Raw genomic sequence first — 14,136 nt, forward strand, 5'->3', positions numbered from 1 at the left:
TTAAATGTATTGCTCGGAAACAGAAGCCAATGTGCAGCGGTGTGTTTACAGCTAACAGCTGATGGAGTTACGCTAAATACTGGGTCCGAAGTTGTTGTTTTACGTTTTCATCAGTCAGGAAGTCTGTCTCCTCCTCTCCAAAACAAGCGGAACAGCTGATTACGGCAGATAATGAATCTCCTTAAAAATCCCGTTCCTCTGGCAGGCACACACAGATGAGTGCAGCAGATGATCTGCAGCTCTTGTCGGCTGGAAGTGTTTAAATAACCTCGCGATTTTATTTTTGTGTTGCTTTCTCTGTGCTGGAGTTATTTTAAGAACTTTATGGCTTTATCCAGTTTGTTATTAAATGTGTAACAAACTTTATCATATGTCTCTCCATTATACTCCCACACAAAAAAGCTGTTCTAATGGTCACGCATAGCCTATAGTTTTTCATTATATTCCAATCAAATCTGATGTTCATTTATAAATTTTGCTCATGGATATTGGTTACAAACAATGATGCCTGTGCATCGCTTTGTACGGCGTGGGTGTCATTAACCAATGACATAGGCCTACAGCCTATGTCATTGGTTAATTTGCCTAATCTTCGCAGGTCTTTAGACCACAGTGGAAACGCACAAAACAGTGGGCTGAATGAACTTTTTAGTTCCTTGAAAAGAGATCTGGTGCCTTAAAAATCCCGGGTACTTTTGGTCGAAACGCGGCTCAAGTGGTTGGCATCTAAATATCCATTAAAAAAATATTTAAAACATTTCTGACCCAAAAGCCACCTTGAGCAGACATTTTCTCAGACCAGAGCGGCAGCTGTAATATTTTAAATATTAAGTTTAATTATTAAAGTGCACGTAAAAAAGAATTATTCCAGAGCTTTGTCACTGCAGTCCAAATACTGCCCAATATTCAAAAATAAAAGTAAAAAAAAAAATAAATATGAAAATGGTTCACAGACAAACCCATTGACACTATGGCACAATCAAATCGCTGCTTGATTCATTTAAACAAATTAGCCTCTGAGATGAATACATTTTCTGTTTCAACGACATTCTCTGAGAAAAACAAGTACATTCAACATTTATACTCATCATCAGCCACTTTGAAAATGATCAATACATCTTCTGATGATGAAACGCAGCCCAGACTCTGAAATTCTCCACTCACTCATTCCTCAGCCGACTGAGCCCGCTCAGAGGTGCTGTTGGCTGGCTGAACCACAATCGGTACATTTTTACCTGGAGGTGTGAAAAAATAAAAACAGCTACAGTTTTTATACTTTTATTTATTTCTCAGAAGCAGCAGAGCTGCTTGCTTCAAATGAAGAAAAGAAAAACCTTGTTTATATCAACAGAGAAGATTTGTTTTTCAAATGGAGAGCAAAAAATATTAGTTTAAACTGAGATGAGCTGACATTTTTTACAGCACTTCTCAAGCAAAACTGACTACCTGATTAATGGAAAGAAATGATAAATTAATCACTCATGAAAAGAATGTTAGTTGCAGCCCTAAACACAGCGGCATCCACCATTAATGCCGCCAAGTTAGACACTGTTTAAGGACCACTTGTTTTATCTTTATTTATCACTATGTATTTGTCACCATATAATGTGTGTGTAGTGTTTGTGTACCACTACACTCTCCACTCATGGTGTCTCATTGGAAGGCTCCTAAACATGATAAATGCATTTCTCTGTTTAATAATAGCTGCAAATTAAATACCTTTGGGTTTCAGACATGTAAAGACAACACATTGGGTTCTCAGACCTTTCGATGGATATTTTCTTGATTATTTCAGACAGTAATAAAACATGGTCATGGTCAACATTTTTTTTAAATTGACGGACACCAAGAGGCTTAAAACTACTTCCATATTTGAGAAAATGCGGGGTAAAAAGGTTGATAACATTTGTATAGTAGAAATATGCCTTTTTCCTAATTCAGATAAATCATGAGTAAATCACTCACTTCTGAAATGATCTCCCAAATCCAAACTCCCAGATTGGGAACCACTGCTCTTGATATTTAGCATTTTAGTATACCATTTATAACATTGTCAACAGTGATAAGTGTAGGAAGCAAAGATATGAACAAATAATAAAGGTCATCCTGGACTTGTAGAAAGGTATTAATACAGTTAAGTAAAATGTTCGTACATGATTTGTCCAATACACAGCTCTAGGTCAGTGGTTTTAGAAGCCAAAACATGAACTCCTCCACAGTGAAACACTTCAAATTGTGACAGATAAGTAAAGCAGCGCAGTGCAGCAGTCAGTGTGACAGTGAGTGTATATTACTATTAGATTACAGCAATGCATCTTATTTAATAAGATCATGATATGTTTGTAGCGTCCTGTGAAAACTACGTATCATTAAGAAGTCAACTTTTCATGAGCTCAGAAACCTTCAACATAACCAAATCTGGAGATACATAGTTTTCACTGGGCAGGAAGGGGGTGAAAAGAAACTAGTAACTAAAGCTGTCAGTCACATGTAATGCAGTAAAAAGTACAATATTTGCTTTCAGTTGCATCCTGGATTTGTAGGAAGGTATTAATGCAACTAAGTAAAATGTTAGTATGTGATTTGGAAAACACACAGTGCACGCTGGTGTTAGAAGCCAAAACATGAACTCCTCCACGGTGAAACACTTCAAGTTGTGACAGATAAGTCAAGCAATGCAGAGCAGCAGTAAGCTAAGACTTTACTTGAAGAGGTGACAACTTTACCTGATATGTCAGTGGCGGCACTAGTGCTTGGCTGAATAATTATTACATCGTCTCCTGCTGTGAAAGACAATTTAACACTGAGCAAACCCACGCATGTTTTTCCACAAAAAAAATGACTCAACTCACTGTCGTGGCTAGAAACACAAAAAGGACGCTCTACATTGCTATGACCACAGAGACACAACATTTAAGGGAATCGTTCGACATTTCGGGAAATATGCTTGTTCACTTTCTTTCTGAGAATTAGAGGAGAAGATCAACACCATTCCCATATCTGAATGTTAATTATGAAGATGGTTGATTAGCTTATCTTAGCATAACGACTGAAAATAGGAGGAATAAGCTAGCCTGCCACAGGTAACAAAAATCCAGCTGCCAGAACCTCCAAAGCTCAGTGATGAACATGTTCAGCAAAGGTTTCTCCTCCACCTCATCAATATTATTGCTATCATTGTTATTACTATTATTACTGATATTTTTATCATTACCACTACCAATACTATTATTTTACATCTCTATGTAAAACTTGCATTGTGCTACAATGTGTTTTCTTTCCGTCCACCCATTCTTGAGTTTAGGTTCTGCTCGAGGTTTCTGCCTGTTAAAAATGAGCTTTTCATTGTTCTGCTTGCTCAAAGTGCAAATTGTCGGGTCTCTGTAAATAATATTACAGAGAGTATGGTCTAGATCTGCTCTATAGGAAAAGTAAAATGAGATAAGTTCTGTAATGATTTAGAGCTTTATAAATAAATTATATTGAATTATATCTTGCTTGTTTAATCCTTACAAAAACTTAAATTTCAAAAACAACAATTTGTGGATTTGTGAGGGGCTGTGAGCTGGACAGGAGCAGTGACCATATTTTCTCCTGTTTCCAGACATTATGCCAACCTGAGCTAACTTTATATTTAGGGTACAGACGTGAGAGTATTGATCTCCTAATCTAACTCTAGAGCAAGAAAGTGAATACACATACTTCCCATCTCCATCAGGATTCATTGTTCACTATAAGGGCTCTCTGACCAAACATCAACGCTGAAAAACCACAAAGTAAGTTGCCATTCAGAAATCCTGCAACTTACATTTGTCCCCAAAATGTCCATCTTTATTCACTTTCCAACAAAGTGTTATTTCCATTACTAATCACATTAGACATTTAATTCAGTTAAAGGGCACTACAGAAGTACTTACACCCATATTTTACTGCCTCAAAAGCATTTCCTAATTTGGACAATGGATGCATCCAATTAACAATAATGAAATTTTCTTGTCACGCAACGACTCCTGTTTCCAGATGAAAATTTATTAGTAAACCACAAACTGATGAAGCTTTGCTGTAAAATAATCACAAACTACTGTGTAAATGTGAACATGCTGTGTGCAGTTTACCGACGTCTCATTAAAGATTTTTTAGTTCAATTTCAAGCACTTTGTCCCCAGTTATTTAGGGCCACCAATGTTGAATGTTGCCTTCTGCTGCTTAAACACCTCCACTTCAATTTATATTTAAACAAAGCAAGTATTCACTGTAAAATACTACTAATAGAATATTTTAAATGAATGATTATGCCATTGTGATGTTGTTTTGGCTTGAATCAGATTGTCCTGAATTATGTATTAGACTGCCAATCCTGGATTTCACCAAGACAGATTTTGAATTACTAAACCAACAGAAAATAAACAGCTATTAGCTTTAGTTTAACTTACTCTTACTCCTGATGTGAACAGACATCAGCTAGAAAATGTAACATGTCATTTTAATTCACAGGAAAATATTTTTTTTAATTCTGTACACTGACGTGAATCCAAAAGAACAAAGTCCCTCACCTGCATCCTGTTCTCTGATCTCTGCCTCTAGGTCCTCGGGGTCCATATGAGTGAAATCTTGTCCTTCTTTTGACGTTGCGCACGCTCCACAGCAGAAACAGCAGCAGCAGAAACAGCAGCAGCAGGTGAAAATACTGCAGCACACAAGAAGTGCCTGAAAGAGAAGGGAATTTATTTCAGAATATATGTGATCTGTATGCCAACATTTACTACACCTACCAAAATACAATACTGAACAACATGAATGCACTTTCTCAAGAATTTATGACAATCCTTGGCAAACACAATTCCACATGACTTCAAGCTCAATTCCACGTCTTAACACACAATTACTAAACAACTGAAGTAAAATTTTATTCAGACATTTGCTCAAGGCTAATTCCTTGTATGCGAAAACCGTGGCAATAAACCTGATTCTGAATTTTCACCTGTTGCACACATTTTAGTTTCTGAAATCACATCCTCTCACCTTGAACCAGCACTTGGACATGAGGGCGTATACTCTGGCGTCATCGTTACCAAACTGCTCCGACATGTAGAGCCCCATGGATCCATACTCGTTGTAGATCTTCCGTTTGTTCTCATCACTGAGGATGGAGTTGGCGTTGTTGATCACTTTGAATTTCTCAGCAGCTTCTGGGTTGTCTGGGTTTTTATCAGGATGATGCCTCAATGCCAGTTTCCTGCAAACGAGGGAGTGAGGGTTTGAAATATGCAGATAACTTTGAAGCTATTCCACCAGGTGTTAAAGGGTTGCTCTCATCCACAAATAAAGATTTTACCCACCCATTTATACATTGGGAATACAGTTCCCATTTTAAGTACAAAAACTAACAATAAATGTAAACGGCTATAATCAGTAAACATGCGCCATTATATTATTGAAATATGAAATTTGGTCTAGAATTTTGTTTACTCTGAACAAATAAGGAAGGAGAAGCTGTTCTGCAAACTGTAAGTCCCTTATTTTGAGACTACACTGTTAGTCCAACTTTTTGGTATGGCCTTAATAAATCACATCTGAACAACAACTTCACAACTTAGAAGCTTAATTCAAATTGAATGTACTTTTCATTGAATCTGGCCTTTAAACTAATGAGATCTACATCAATAAGTTTTCTTTTCTTTTTAATTCCAAATATATTGCAGCAAAACCCAAAGCTTAGGAACTCTGAATATTGATAACATCAGCTGCTGGGTGGTTTCTTTGAACAAAAAGCATGAAGCTATTCTAGTTAGACTTGTAATGGAGCCTTACAAGTCCCCTCTCTCGCCAACGCACATTTCTACCTAATGATGACATTTCCAAGTTTAGATATTGTTGCACCATTAGTGCTGAATTGATAGTCAACTAAATTACAAGTCAACTGACTTAAATTAACTTAATTAAAAAGCTTTTCAGTCCTTTGTCAAGAAAATGCCTCGTTACAGCTTCTCCAGAGTGAACATTTTACTGTGTTTTATATCCAGGTCTGAAATGAGGATCAAATCTACTGTACTGTTTGTAGGAATTTGGGGGTTTTGATCATCTTGAGAAGAGTTCACAATCTGTAAAGTTACATACCGTAACACTTCAATTAAAAGCCTAGTCCAAATTAGATGCCTGCCCCTTTTACTGGCCCAGTGTGGCTACACATTTTTATAGACGTTCTATGGATGTATAAAACTTGTCCAGCGGGTTATTACATACTAATAACAAATGTTTAAACTTTTGTCAATATGGACATGCTACACATAATAAGATTAGTTAGATTCTCCACAATTCAACTATTTAGTCCATTTTTTACGGAAACAATGAACACCAATGTATTATTCATTCAGATTTACCGGCATGGCAAAGAAATTAAAGGCCTGTCCCATTCAGACACAAACATGGGCAGGGTGACTTCATGCCCGGGCTATTAATTTAAGTTTTGTGGTACACATTACACAGAGTGGGTTTTGGCAGGTTCTAAGCTGGTGTTTAAATGTGTTTTCCTACAGAAAGAGTCAAGTTATGTAAATGTATTTAGTATTACTCTATCCAGAATTACTGTATATCGTGGCAGTGTGGAGGATAAAACTAAATAAACTGAACAGTAAGTCAATTAATAAAATGAAAATACTACGTCACAAAAGTTATCAGTGGAGTTGGTGGCACCTCTGGAGATTTTCCACGGACCTTATATCTAAATCCAGGCTACGGTCCTGTTTGTATCATTGTGAACTGAACATCTTTGGGTTTTAAACTGCTTGTCAATCAAAACAAGCAACTTAAATATATCACCCTTTCTGACATGTTACAGACCAAATTAATAAATCAACTAATGGAAGAACATGTACTTACGACTTAGCCTAATATGTAATAAATTTGCTCAACTCTAAATGGACAGATTAATTGATCTTTATGAACACACCTGTATGCCTTTTTTATTTCTTCTGGTGATGCTCCTTTCTCCAGGCCCAGGACTTTGTACAGGCTTTCTCCTGCTGTTGACATCTTACGCTGTATGTTTGGGTCCTCCATGTTTCAGGATTTGGCGGCTGTGACATAAAAAAACGCAAATACTTCCTAGTATCACTTCCTGAGTAACGTTACAGATAACAGATAAGTAACAGCTCGTAAATTCGGTGGAGGTGGTTAAGTAAACAACTATAAACGTGACATAAAGCCGGCTTTAAGTCCATACAGCCCATAATACTAACCGCGTAACTACTGTCTGTTTGTTAAGAAGAAAATACACATATTGTATATATATTTAACTGGGTTTGTTTGGATAAACGTTTCCTCAGTTCATGTTAAACCCTGCGGGGTAACAAGACAAACTGCTAACTGACTTAGCTAACTTTAGCAGGGCTGCAAGACAAAGTTAAATCTTACGTACTGGATTAATTAATGTCGTTGTTTTTGGTCGAATCATAGAGTCCGAAGTGTGTCTGTTGGCTGTCTTAAAGTTGGTTCCATGAAATACAGTTGGTTTCTTCTGTTGAAACTTATTTCATCATGAATCTGGGAAAACTCTTCAGAGGAGCCGCAGCGGTGAATCAGGAAGTTTGAACAGGAAGGAATCCTCATACGTCATTGATGAGTTTGCGCGCGCAGCTGCGTTTCAAATAAGCAGGATGTATTTTAATAATGAATAATTAAATAAAGGAGTAAGGTTATGTGTATCATAGTATTACTGCATATTTTTTCTGTTTCAATGTACAATTTTTTGTTTAAGTATTGCTAATTCTTACATCACTAATAACTTTTTATTATTAATTATAACTATAGGCCTATCTACTAATCAAAGGTGGAAGAAGCATAGGTGTCATTTGCACTGAGGACGCTGCGGACATGTCCCCACCCCTTTTTGAAAGCATTTGTTAAAAAAAATAAATGTTCTGAAAAAAAGATTGCAACAAGAAAAATTACTGATAACTACATTATATTCCATTTTTATATTTTGAATTGTCACCTGCTATCTGAATTTTGTGTTTCCCTTTATATTAATAAAGACATTTTAACTATAAATTGATAAAGAAAGTCTTTAGGGGGAGTATCCACAGGCCCCCACTGTTATATTTCAGCATTAAATATTTCCTTAAAATAGTGTTAAAATATCATCTCGTCTTCTTCTCATGAACCCAACACTCCTCACAGCTTGTGAGCTAAGTGCATTGTCATACTCCTAAGTGAAGCCCTATGTCCCCAGCACCTTTCAACACAAAGTGGCGCCCTTGGGCACAAGTATTTAAATGCCCTACTTAAGTAAAATTAGTAACACTACAGTATAAAAATTCTCCATTACAACAAAAGTAAAAGTCCTAGATTCAAAATCCCCAAAATCACAGAAGTATAATCAACTAAATGTACTTAAAGTATCAAAAGCAGCCGTTATGCCAAATGGCCCCATTCATGATGGCCTACACTCTGTGGCCACCATATTAGGAACACAGTTTATTGCAATCCAATACAACCTTTCTGCTTTTGCTTTTTAAGAGGTTAAAACACAGATTTCAATATTCTGTTTGCATCTTGGATTCATGGTTACAGAAGCATTTGGCTGAAGGTAGAAGCTGGAATAAAATTGCTGGGTGATGAGCATCCTTCACACTAATAATAATAATAATTAACTTTAGTTGCCACATACAATTATACACAGAACAATGCATGTGAAATTCATTCTCTGCATTTAACCTATCCTAATTAGGAGCAGTGGGCAGCCATTTTGCACCTTCTGGTGTCCTACAGACTGGGGAGTGTAGATCATTCTGTAATATTTTGCTAGTGTGCCTTTATTAAATTAGTCAATTTATGTTTGATTATGTTAGATAAGGGGGAAAAGCCCTGCTTTTACCACACATTTATTTCAAGGGTTTTCTATGTAATAGTATTTTGTCTGATATTTGTGAAGAGGAAAGTCACTGTGGTTTGGAAAGATTTACAGCACCTCTCTTTAATCTCCAGCATGAACACAATACTGTTAATGAACATTTAGTAATCCTGTGTCAATTATCACTATTTTGACTCTACAGAAGTAACAGCACTGTAAAGAAAATCATCTTCGGACTATTGGTGGATAAAGCATATTTAAGATCAACATTTGTGTAAAACAAATAACACTGTTGGAAGATTCCTTGACATGAATGTACGTTTCTGTTAATATTTCTGCAACTGTTTATCACTGAGTTTCCTGATTCTGTGGAATCACATTAATGATAATCTTCCCCATGTTCTTGTTGGCCTCCATGTGCCTGTGAGCTTCTGCAATGTCCTCCAGGTTGAATGTGCTGTCAATCACTGGCCTCAAGGAGGCTGGCTGGTCTGAGAAATACGGTAACACTCTGCGAGAGAAATCCTCTACCAGGTCGGCTTTGTACTGTGAAGGGGAAATTCAAAGCGGTTTGAAAGTGTGAAAACGAACATGCAAATTGCCTCATTTTGGAAAACCAGACAGAGTGAACAAGGAAGTTCAGCACTGTTGAATTTTCACTTCCCGAGACTCGGCATGTTCACATGCAGAGATGGAGAAACACAGCTGGTGTGTCATTTCTGTTTGGTTTGAATTCTCACCTGAAGGCTGCGAGAGCGGAGGAGGCTGGTGAGCAAGTGGCCTCGCTTGGAGAGCAGTTTGCCTAGCAGGTCTCCCTCTACTGTCCTGCCTCCCATCGTGCCGTACAGCACCCACCTGCCATCGGTGGCTAAGGAGCTCACATTTTGCTCCCAGTTACGCCCACCGATGCAGTCAAGGATGACATTTGCCCCCCTGCCTGTGAAATTACAGTTATTAGTTATACAACGTAACTTGCCAGGAAATATTTAATCTGCAGCCTCGAATTTGACCCTAACCTCCAAGTGGATCACACTTTTTCTTCTTTGTTTTAGTTCATCAGCAGTGATATAGCCATCTATTAAAAGTTATTATACGTTATCTGTGTGTGTGTACATTTTTAGTTATTTACTACACATAAAAGCATGAGTGATGATATTCTAAATTGTCAACAAGTCCCATGAAAAGAACAAAACCTACTATGATTTGAGCCTGAATATGTGTTGTGTGTGTGTATCCGAAGCCCGGCAGATGTTATTTCTCTATTTTGTCATTGAGCTCCATTGTTGCCCAAAAACAATTAAAAACTGTTGCACTGGCTTACCTGTTCCCTCATTACCATGCAGGCACACACTAGTTTATCTTGAGAGAATCTCACATGCACCATCCTGCTGCTGTAAATACAATAGTGCATCAAATGTGTATTCATCCCTGGCTGAAAATAGTCCCCAAAATGGATGTGTCAAAATGGATGTCATATTCTTGCTGCAAAACAAATCTACCTACAGGTAGAAATAAAGTAACCTAACCAACAAATGCAGTATTTACTCCTGCTTTAGTACTATAAAACTACAGTGTCCAGCTGTTTTAGGAAAATACTTAACCTTTTAAAAAATAATAACATATTTAATTTGTGACTTTGTGATTTTCAGTAGAAACAAATGGGCCACAGACAGGGAAGGGAGGTCAGAAAGACCAGAGATATGGACTTGGTGACAGTAAGAACTATATGGAATAATCCTTTAAATTTTAACAAGCTCTATTTAGATTTTTAAACATGTCTTTGCTCACGTGAATCCTCTGGTGTACATAAAGTGTTTTACATTTCCATTAACAAAAGGTTTGGAACAAAGAGAAATGTAGTTATCATAAGCAGTGACTGCTACTATGACTGTGTGTATGAAAATCCAACGATAACACTTAGTTTGATAGATAACTAATAAGAACAATACAAACACATTACAGCAATGACTAATTAGCCCTGTAACCTGCGACACAGTGAACTGTCTATACCGCTACCCAATTCACCTCCTGTAAAGTTATGAACTCCCTGCACAAAGCTCTCCTCTTTGTAGTTAAACCCAGCTGCTGCTCCCAGATTCTCAGTCATCTTCAGCTTCTCTGGGCTCCCTGCAGTAACAATGGGCACGGCACCAAACAGACGAACCAGCTGAACAGCAGCCGTTCCAACTCCGCTGGCTCCAGCATGAGCCAACACTACCTCACCCTCCTTCACCTGAGCTGTGGCAGAGAAGACAGATTGCAAGATACAAGTGCAGAGTTCAATATTGTCAATTATAGGGTTCTTTGGGGTTGTATAAAATTAAGCGGAAACAAATAGAAAAAATGCTTCACCATCTTTAAATTTATTCTTCTGGATAAACTTGTAATTTTAGTTTAGTTTTAACTTGTTTAGAGCACCACATTTTATTTTTCCAGGAATTTAACAATTTAATAAGATATTATTATTACTATGAATTCTTTATATTTATGGATATTATTAAAACAAAAATACAAAGTGCTTCATGCATAAAATAAAAAAAACATAACTCCAATAAGATAAAAACAATAGAAAAAAGAAATACACAGAGACAAGGATTATAAATAATGAGATGGTGGTACAGTAGTGTGTTGTTGCCACCAAGAAAACAAATATATGGATTATAATGATGCAGCAAGATAAATATATTATTATAAATAACAAACATGGTTGCTGTACCTATGAAAACTAGAAGCTGAAAAGCAGTGAGCCAGGCCTCCGGGATCGCAGCAGCCTGGCTGTGTGTCAAATTAGGGGGAATGGGAATAAGAAGCTCCTCAGGCACAGCAACATATTCTGCATATCCTCCTCCACAGAGCAAAGCCATGACCCTGTCGTCTGGCTTCCAGCCTCTTTTCACCCCTGAGCCCAGAGTATCCACAGTACCAGCCACCTCCAGGCCTATGATGTCACTCTCACCTGGGGGAGGTGGGTACAGTCCTCGCCTCTATGGGGGAAAAAAATAAAGAATATGAGCCGAGATCGTTCCATAATCAGGACTTTACTATTTATGTACAATACATGTTGACGCATCACATGTAAGATAATCACATTTAGCAGAAAAACATATGTATATCAAGGAGATTATAGTGTACTTATCCTTTGCAAGAATGTATACTGTACTATACCATACCTGCAGTAAGTCTGCCCTGTTGAGGGCAGTTGCATGAACTTTAATTAGAACTTCTCCATCTTTAGGTTGAGGTCTAGGGACAGTTCGCAGCAGCAAATTCTCTGGTCCTCCTGGTACGTCAACACACACTGCCCGCATCATCTTGGCAAAGCTAGAGCAACACTTGTTCCAGGCCGATAGGAGGAAGAAAAAAATGTTTAAAATCTATAATTTAGTCATGAAACAAATGCCTGACTTGGTAGCCTAAAGCTGGTTAACACATCATTAATTTAACCTATAGCCACGTTATAAAAGCTTTTCCTTTTGCTAACACTCACTGTCTGGTAGGTGTGTCCCAGTAAAAATCTTCCAGTGTGCAGGATGTGATGCATTTGATAGTCCCAGCAGAGGCAACTGTGATTTGATTGTAAAAGAAAAATGAGAAAAACTTGATAGGGAAAAAAAAAAAGTTTTTTTTAGATATACATTATGTGTCCTTGTCCCTTTTCTCCAGCAACATTTCTAATTCCTTATGCCCCTTTATTGTCATTTCCCATCCATCTACCAGATGCCCTAAGACTTTCCCTTATTTCCCAATCATCTGATTGCCCCATCCATCAACTGACCTGTTCCCATTTCTCTCATCCGCCCTGCAGTTACCCAATGTTCCCTGCCCACCTGCCCACACTACTCATCAGTCCTCCAGATATTTACCCAGCCCATTTTTTTCACTCCTTGTCAGTTTGTCTTAGTTGCATTCTTGCTTTGTATTTTTATGTTCATCTGTTACCATAATGTTCAATAAATCACTCAAGTCTTCCTGCTGGCCTCCTGTCAACATTTAGTTCTTTCCATCTTGCCAGCCTCCTGTACAACCTTGACAATATGAGTTTTGTTGTTGTTCATATGCCAACAAGAATCTATGTGATGTTAAAAATAAGTTAGTGTATCCTCTTTAAGCAGTGCCAATAAACTCAGAGGCAGGTATCTCCAACCCTGCAGGCACAAAAACTATCTGCATAGCTAAATATGGTTAAAAAAAATACCATTACTATTACTTTATAATTTAAAAAGCATGTACCCATAGATGGAGACAAATTATGGGCCATTTGGTATTTCAGTACATGGAGCAGAGCTAAAACATGTAGCTAGCAAGCCCAGAGAGCTTAGCTGTGTAGTGAACACGGGTGTGAAGAATAACAAAACTATTTAGTAGAAGAAACAGAAAGAAGAAGGAATAAAAACACCACAAGAGGAAGTAAAAGAGAGAAGGGGACGCTGGTGTATAGAGTTCAGTAGTGAAATGACAGAGGGTCAGTGAAGTCCCACGATTACGTTATACGTAATGATCTGTTACGTTGAGCGCCTGCGCTGTAGGTCAAAAGGTGCTGTCAGGGTATGTTCTTGTGCATTAAGGAAAAAGTATGTTTGGTTAAAGCGTCGACAAGTTTGATTGTGTTATAAAGTTCGACTAGAAGAAAATACACACGTTAATAATATAGCTGCCAATTTCACCGTGAATCGCTCTGTTATCTTTAATTTATGTTCAAGCATTAAAGGTAAATGTACTTACCAGCAGACGATGTCAACAGTGCATCAACTTTGAGATGAATGAATGAGGTTTTGTGCCATCTTCCAGACAAGAAGCCCAACTTTAGTCCAGCGCGGGAGGGATCAGACAACCAGGTGGGCGGGTTTCTGGCATATGACCTGGCAGTTTAAAGGGATATACTGCACAATACTGTTTAAATTGTAATCATCAATAGGACCACTGAGGCCATGTCCTTAATTTAAAGCCAATATTATTCTTAAATGTGACTTTTTTGGCAAAACAAGTTAAATAAAAGTAAAATTAAAGGATTGGTCTTGTAACTAACTATAATTAATATTTAATCTTTTTCATTCAATCCTTTATTACATTTAATGTCAGCAAATAGTTCAAAATTACCATTACCTTTTGTGGAAAGTAGGCTAATGAAGTACATTTAGTCAAGTACCGTACTTTAGTATAATTTTCAGGTGGTTGTACTTTAGTTTAGTATTTCCGTTTTCTGCTACTTTATACTTCTGCTCCTCTATGGTTCAAAAGGAAATATGGTACTTTTTACTCCACTAGGCTAATTTGCAGAATCTGAT

At 37.4% G+C, this 14,136-nt stretch overlaps 2 protein-coding genes across 5 annotated transcripts; both read right to left on the reverse strand.

Moving 5' to 3' along the window:
- Positions 1-400: 400 nt before the first annotated feature.
- On the reverse strand, positions 401-7,588 carry dnajc5gb (DnaJ (Hsp40) homolog, subfamily C, member 5 gamma b). 3 transcript variants are annotated; one of them, XM_046063671.1, is made up of 6 exons: positions 7,418-7,588; positions 6,950-7,076; positions 5,023-5,236; positions 4,554-4,707; positions 2,727-2,780; positions 401-1,235 (listed from the first exon to the last, which is right to left on the reverse strand). In XM_046063671.1, the coding sequence occupies exons 2-6, from the start codon at positions 7,057-7,059 to the stop codon at positions 1,165-1,167; spliced, it is 603 nt and encodes a 200-aa protein (XP_045919627.1). In that variant the 5' UTR covers positions 7,060-7,076; positions 7,418-7,588; the 3' UTR covers positions 401-1,164. The 3 variants fall into 3 exon arrangements, with proteins under 3 accessions (XP_045919627.1, XP_045919626.1, XP_045919628.1); XM_046063670.1 differs by having other exon boundaries at positions 2,727-2,783; XM_046063672.1 differs by lacking the exon at positions 2,727-2,780.
- An 824-nt stretch (positions 7,589-8,412) lies between these two features.
- Positions 8,413-13,707, reverse strand: tp53i3 (tumor protein p53 inducible protein 3). 2 transcript variants are annotated; one of them, XM_046062727.1, is made up of 7 exons: positions 13,574-13,707; positions 12,339-12,414; positions 12,022-12,195; positions 11,568-11,835; positions 10,877-11,089; positions 9,592-9,788; positions 8,413-9,397 (listed from the first exon to the last, which is right to left on the reverse strand). In XM_046062727.1, exons 2-7 carry the CDS (start codon positions 12,390-12,392, stop codon positions 9,200-9,202), a joined length of 1,104 nt encoding a protein of 367 aa, XP_045918683.1. In that variant the 5' UTR covers positions 12,393-12,414; positions 13,574-13,707; the 3' UTR covers positions 8,413-9,199. The 2 variants fall into 2 exon arrangements, with proteins under 2 accessions (XP_045918683.1, XP_045918684.1); XM_046062728.1 differs by lacking the exon at positions 12,339-12,414 and having other exon boundaries at positions 12,022-12,196; positions 13,575-13,667.
- Positions 13,708-14,136: the final 429 nt, after the last annotated feature.

The sequence above is a fragment of the Micropterus dolomieu genome, linkage group LG11 (genome assembly GCF_021292245.1).
Source record: "Micropterus dolomieu isolate WLL.071019.BEF.003 ecotype Adirondacks linkage group LG11, ASM2129224v1, whole genome shotgun sequence".
In the NCBI taxonomy this organism is placed as follows: Eukaryota; Metazoa; Chordata; class Actinopteri; order Centrarchiformes; family Centrarchidae; genus Micropterus; species Micropterus dolomieu.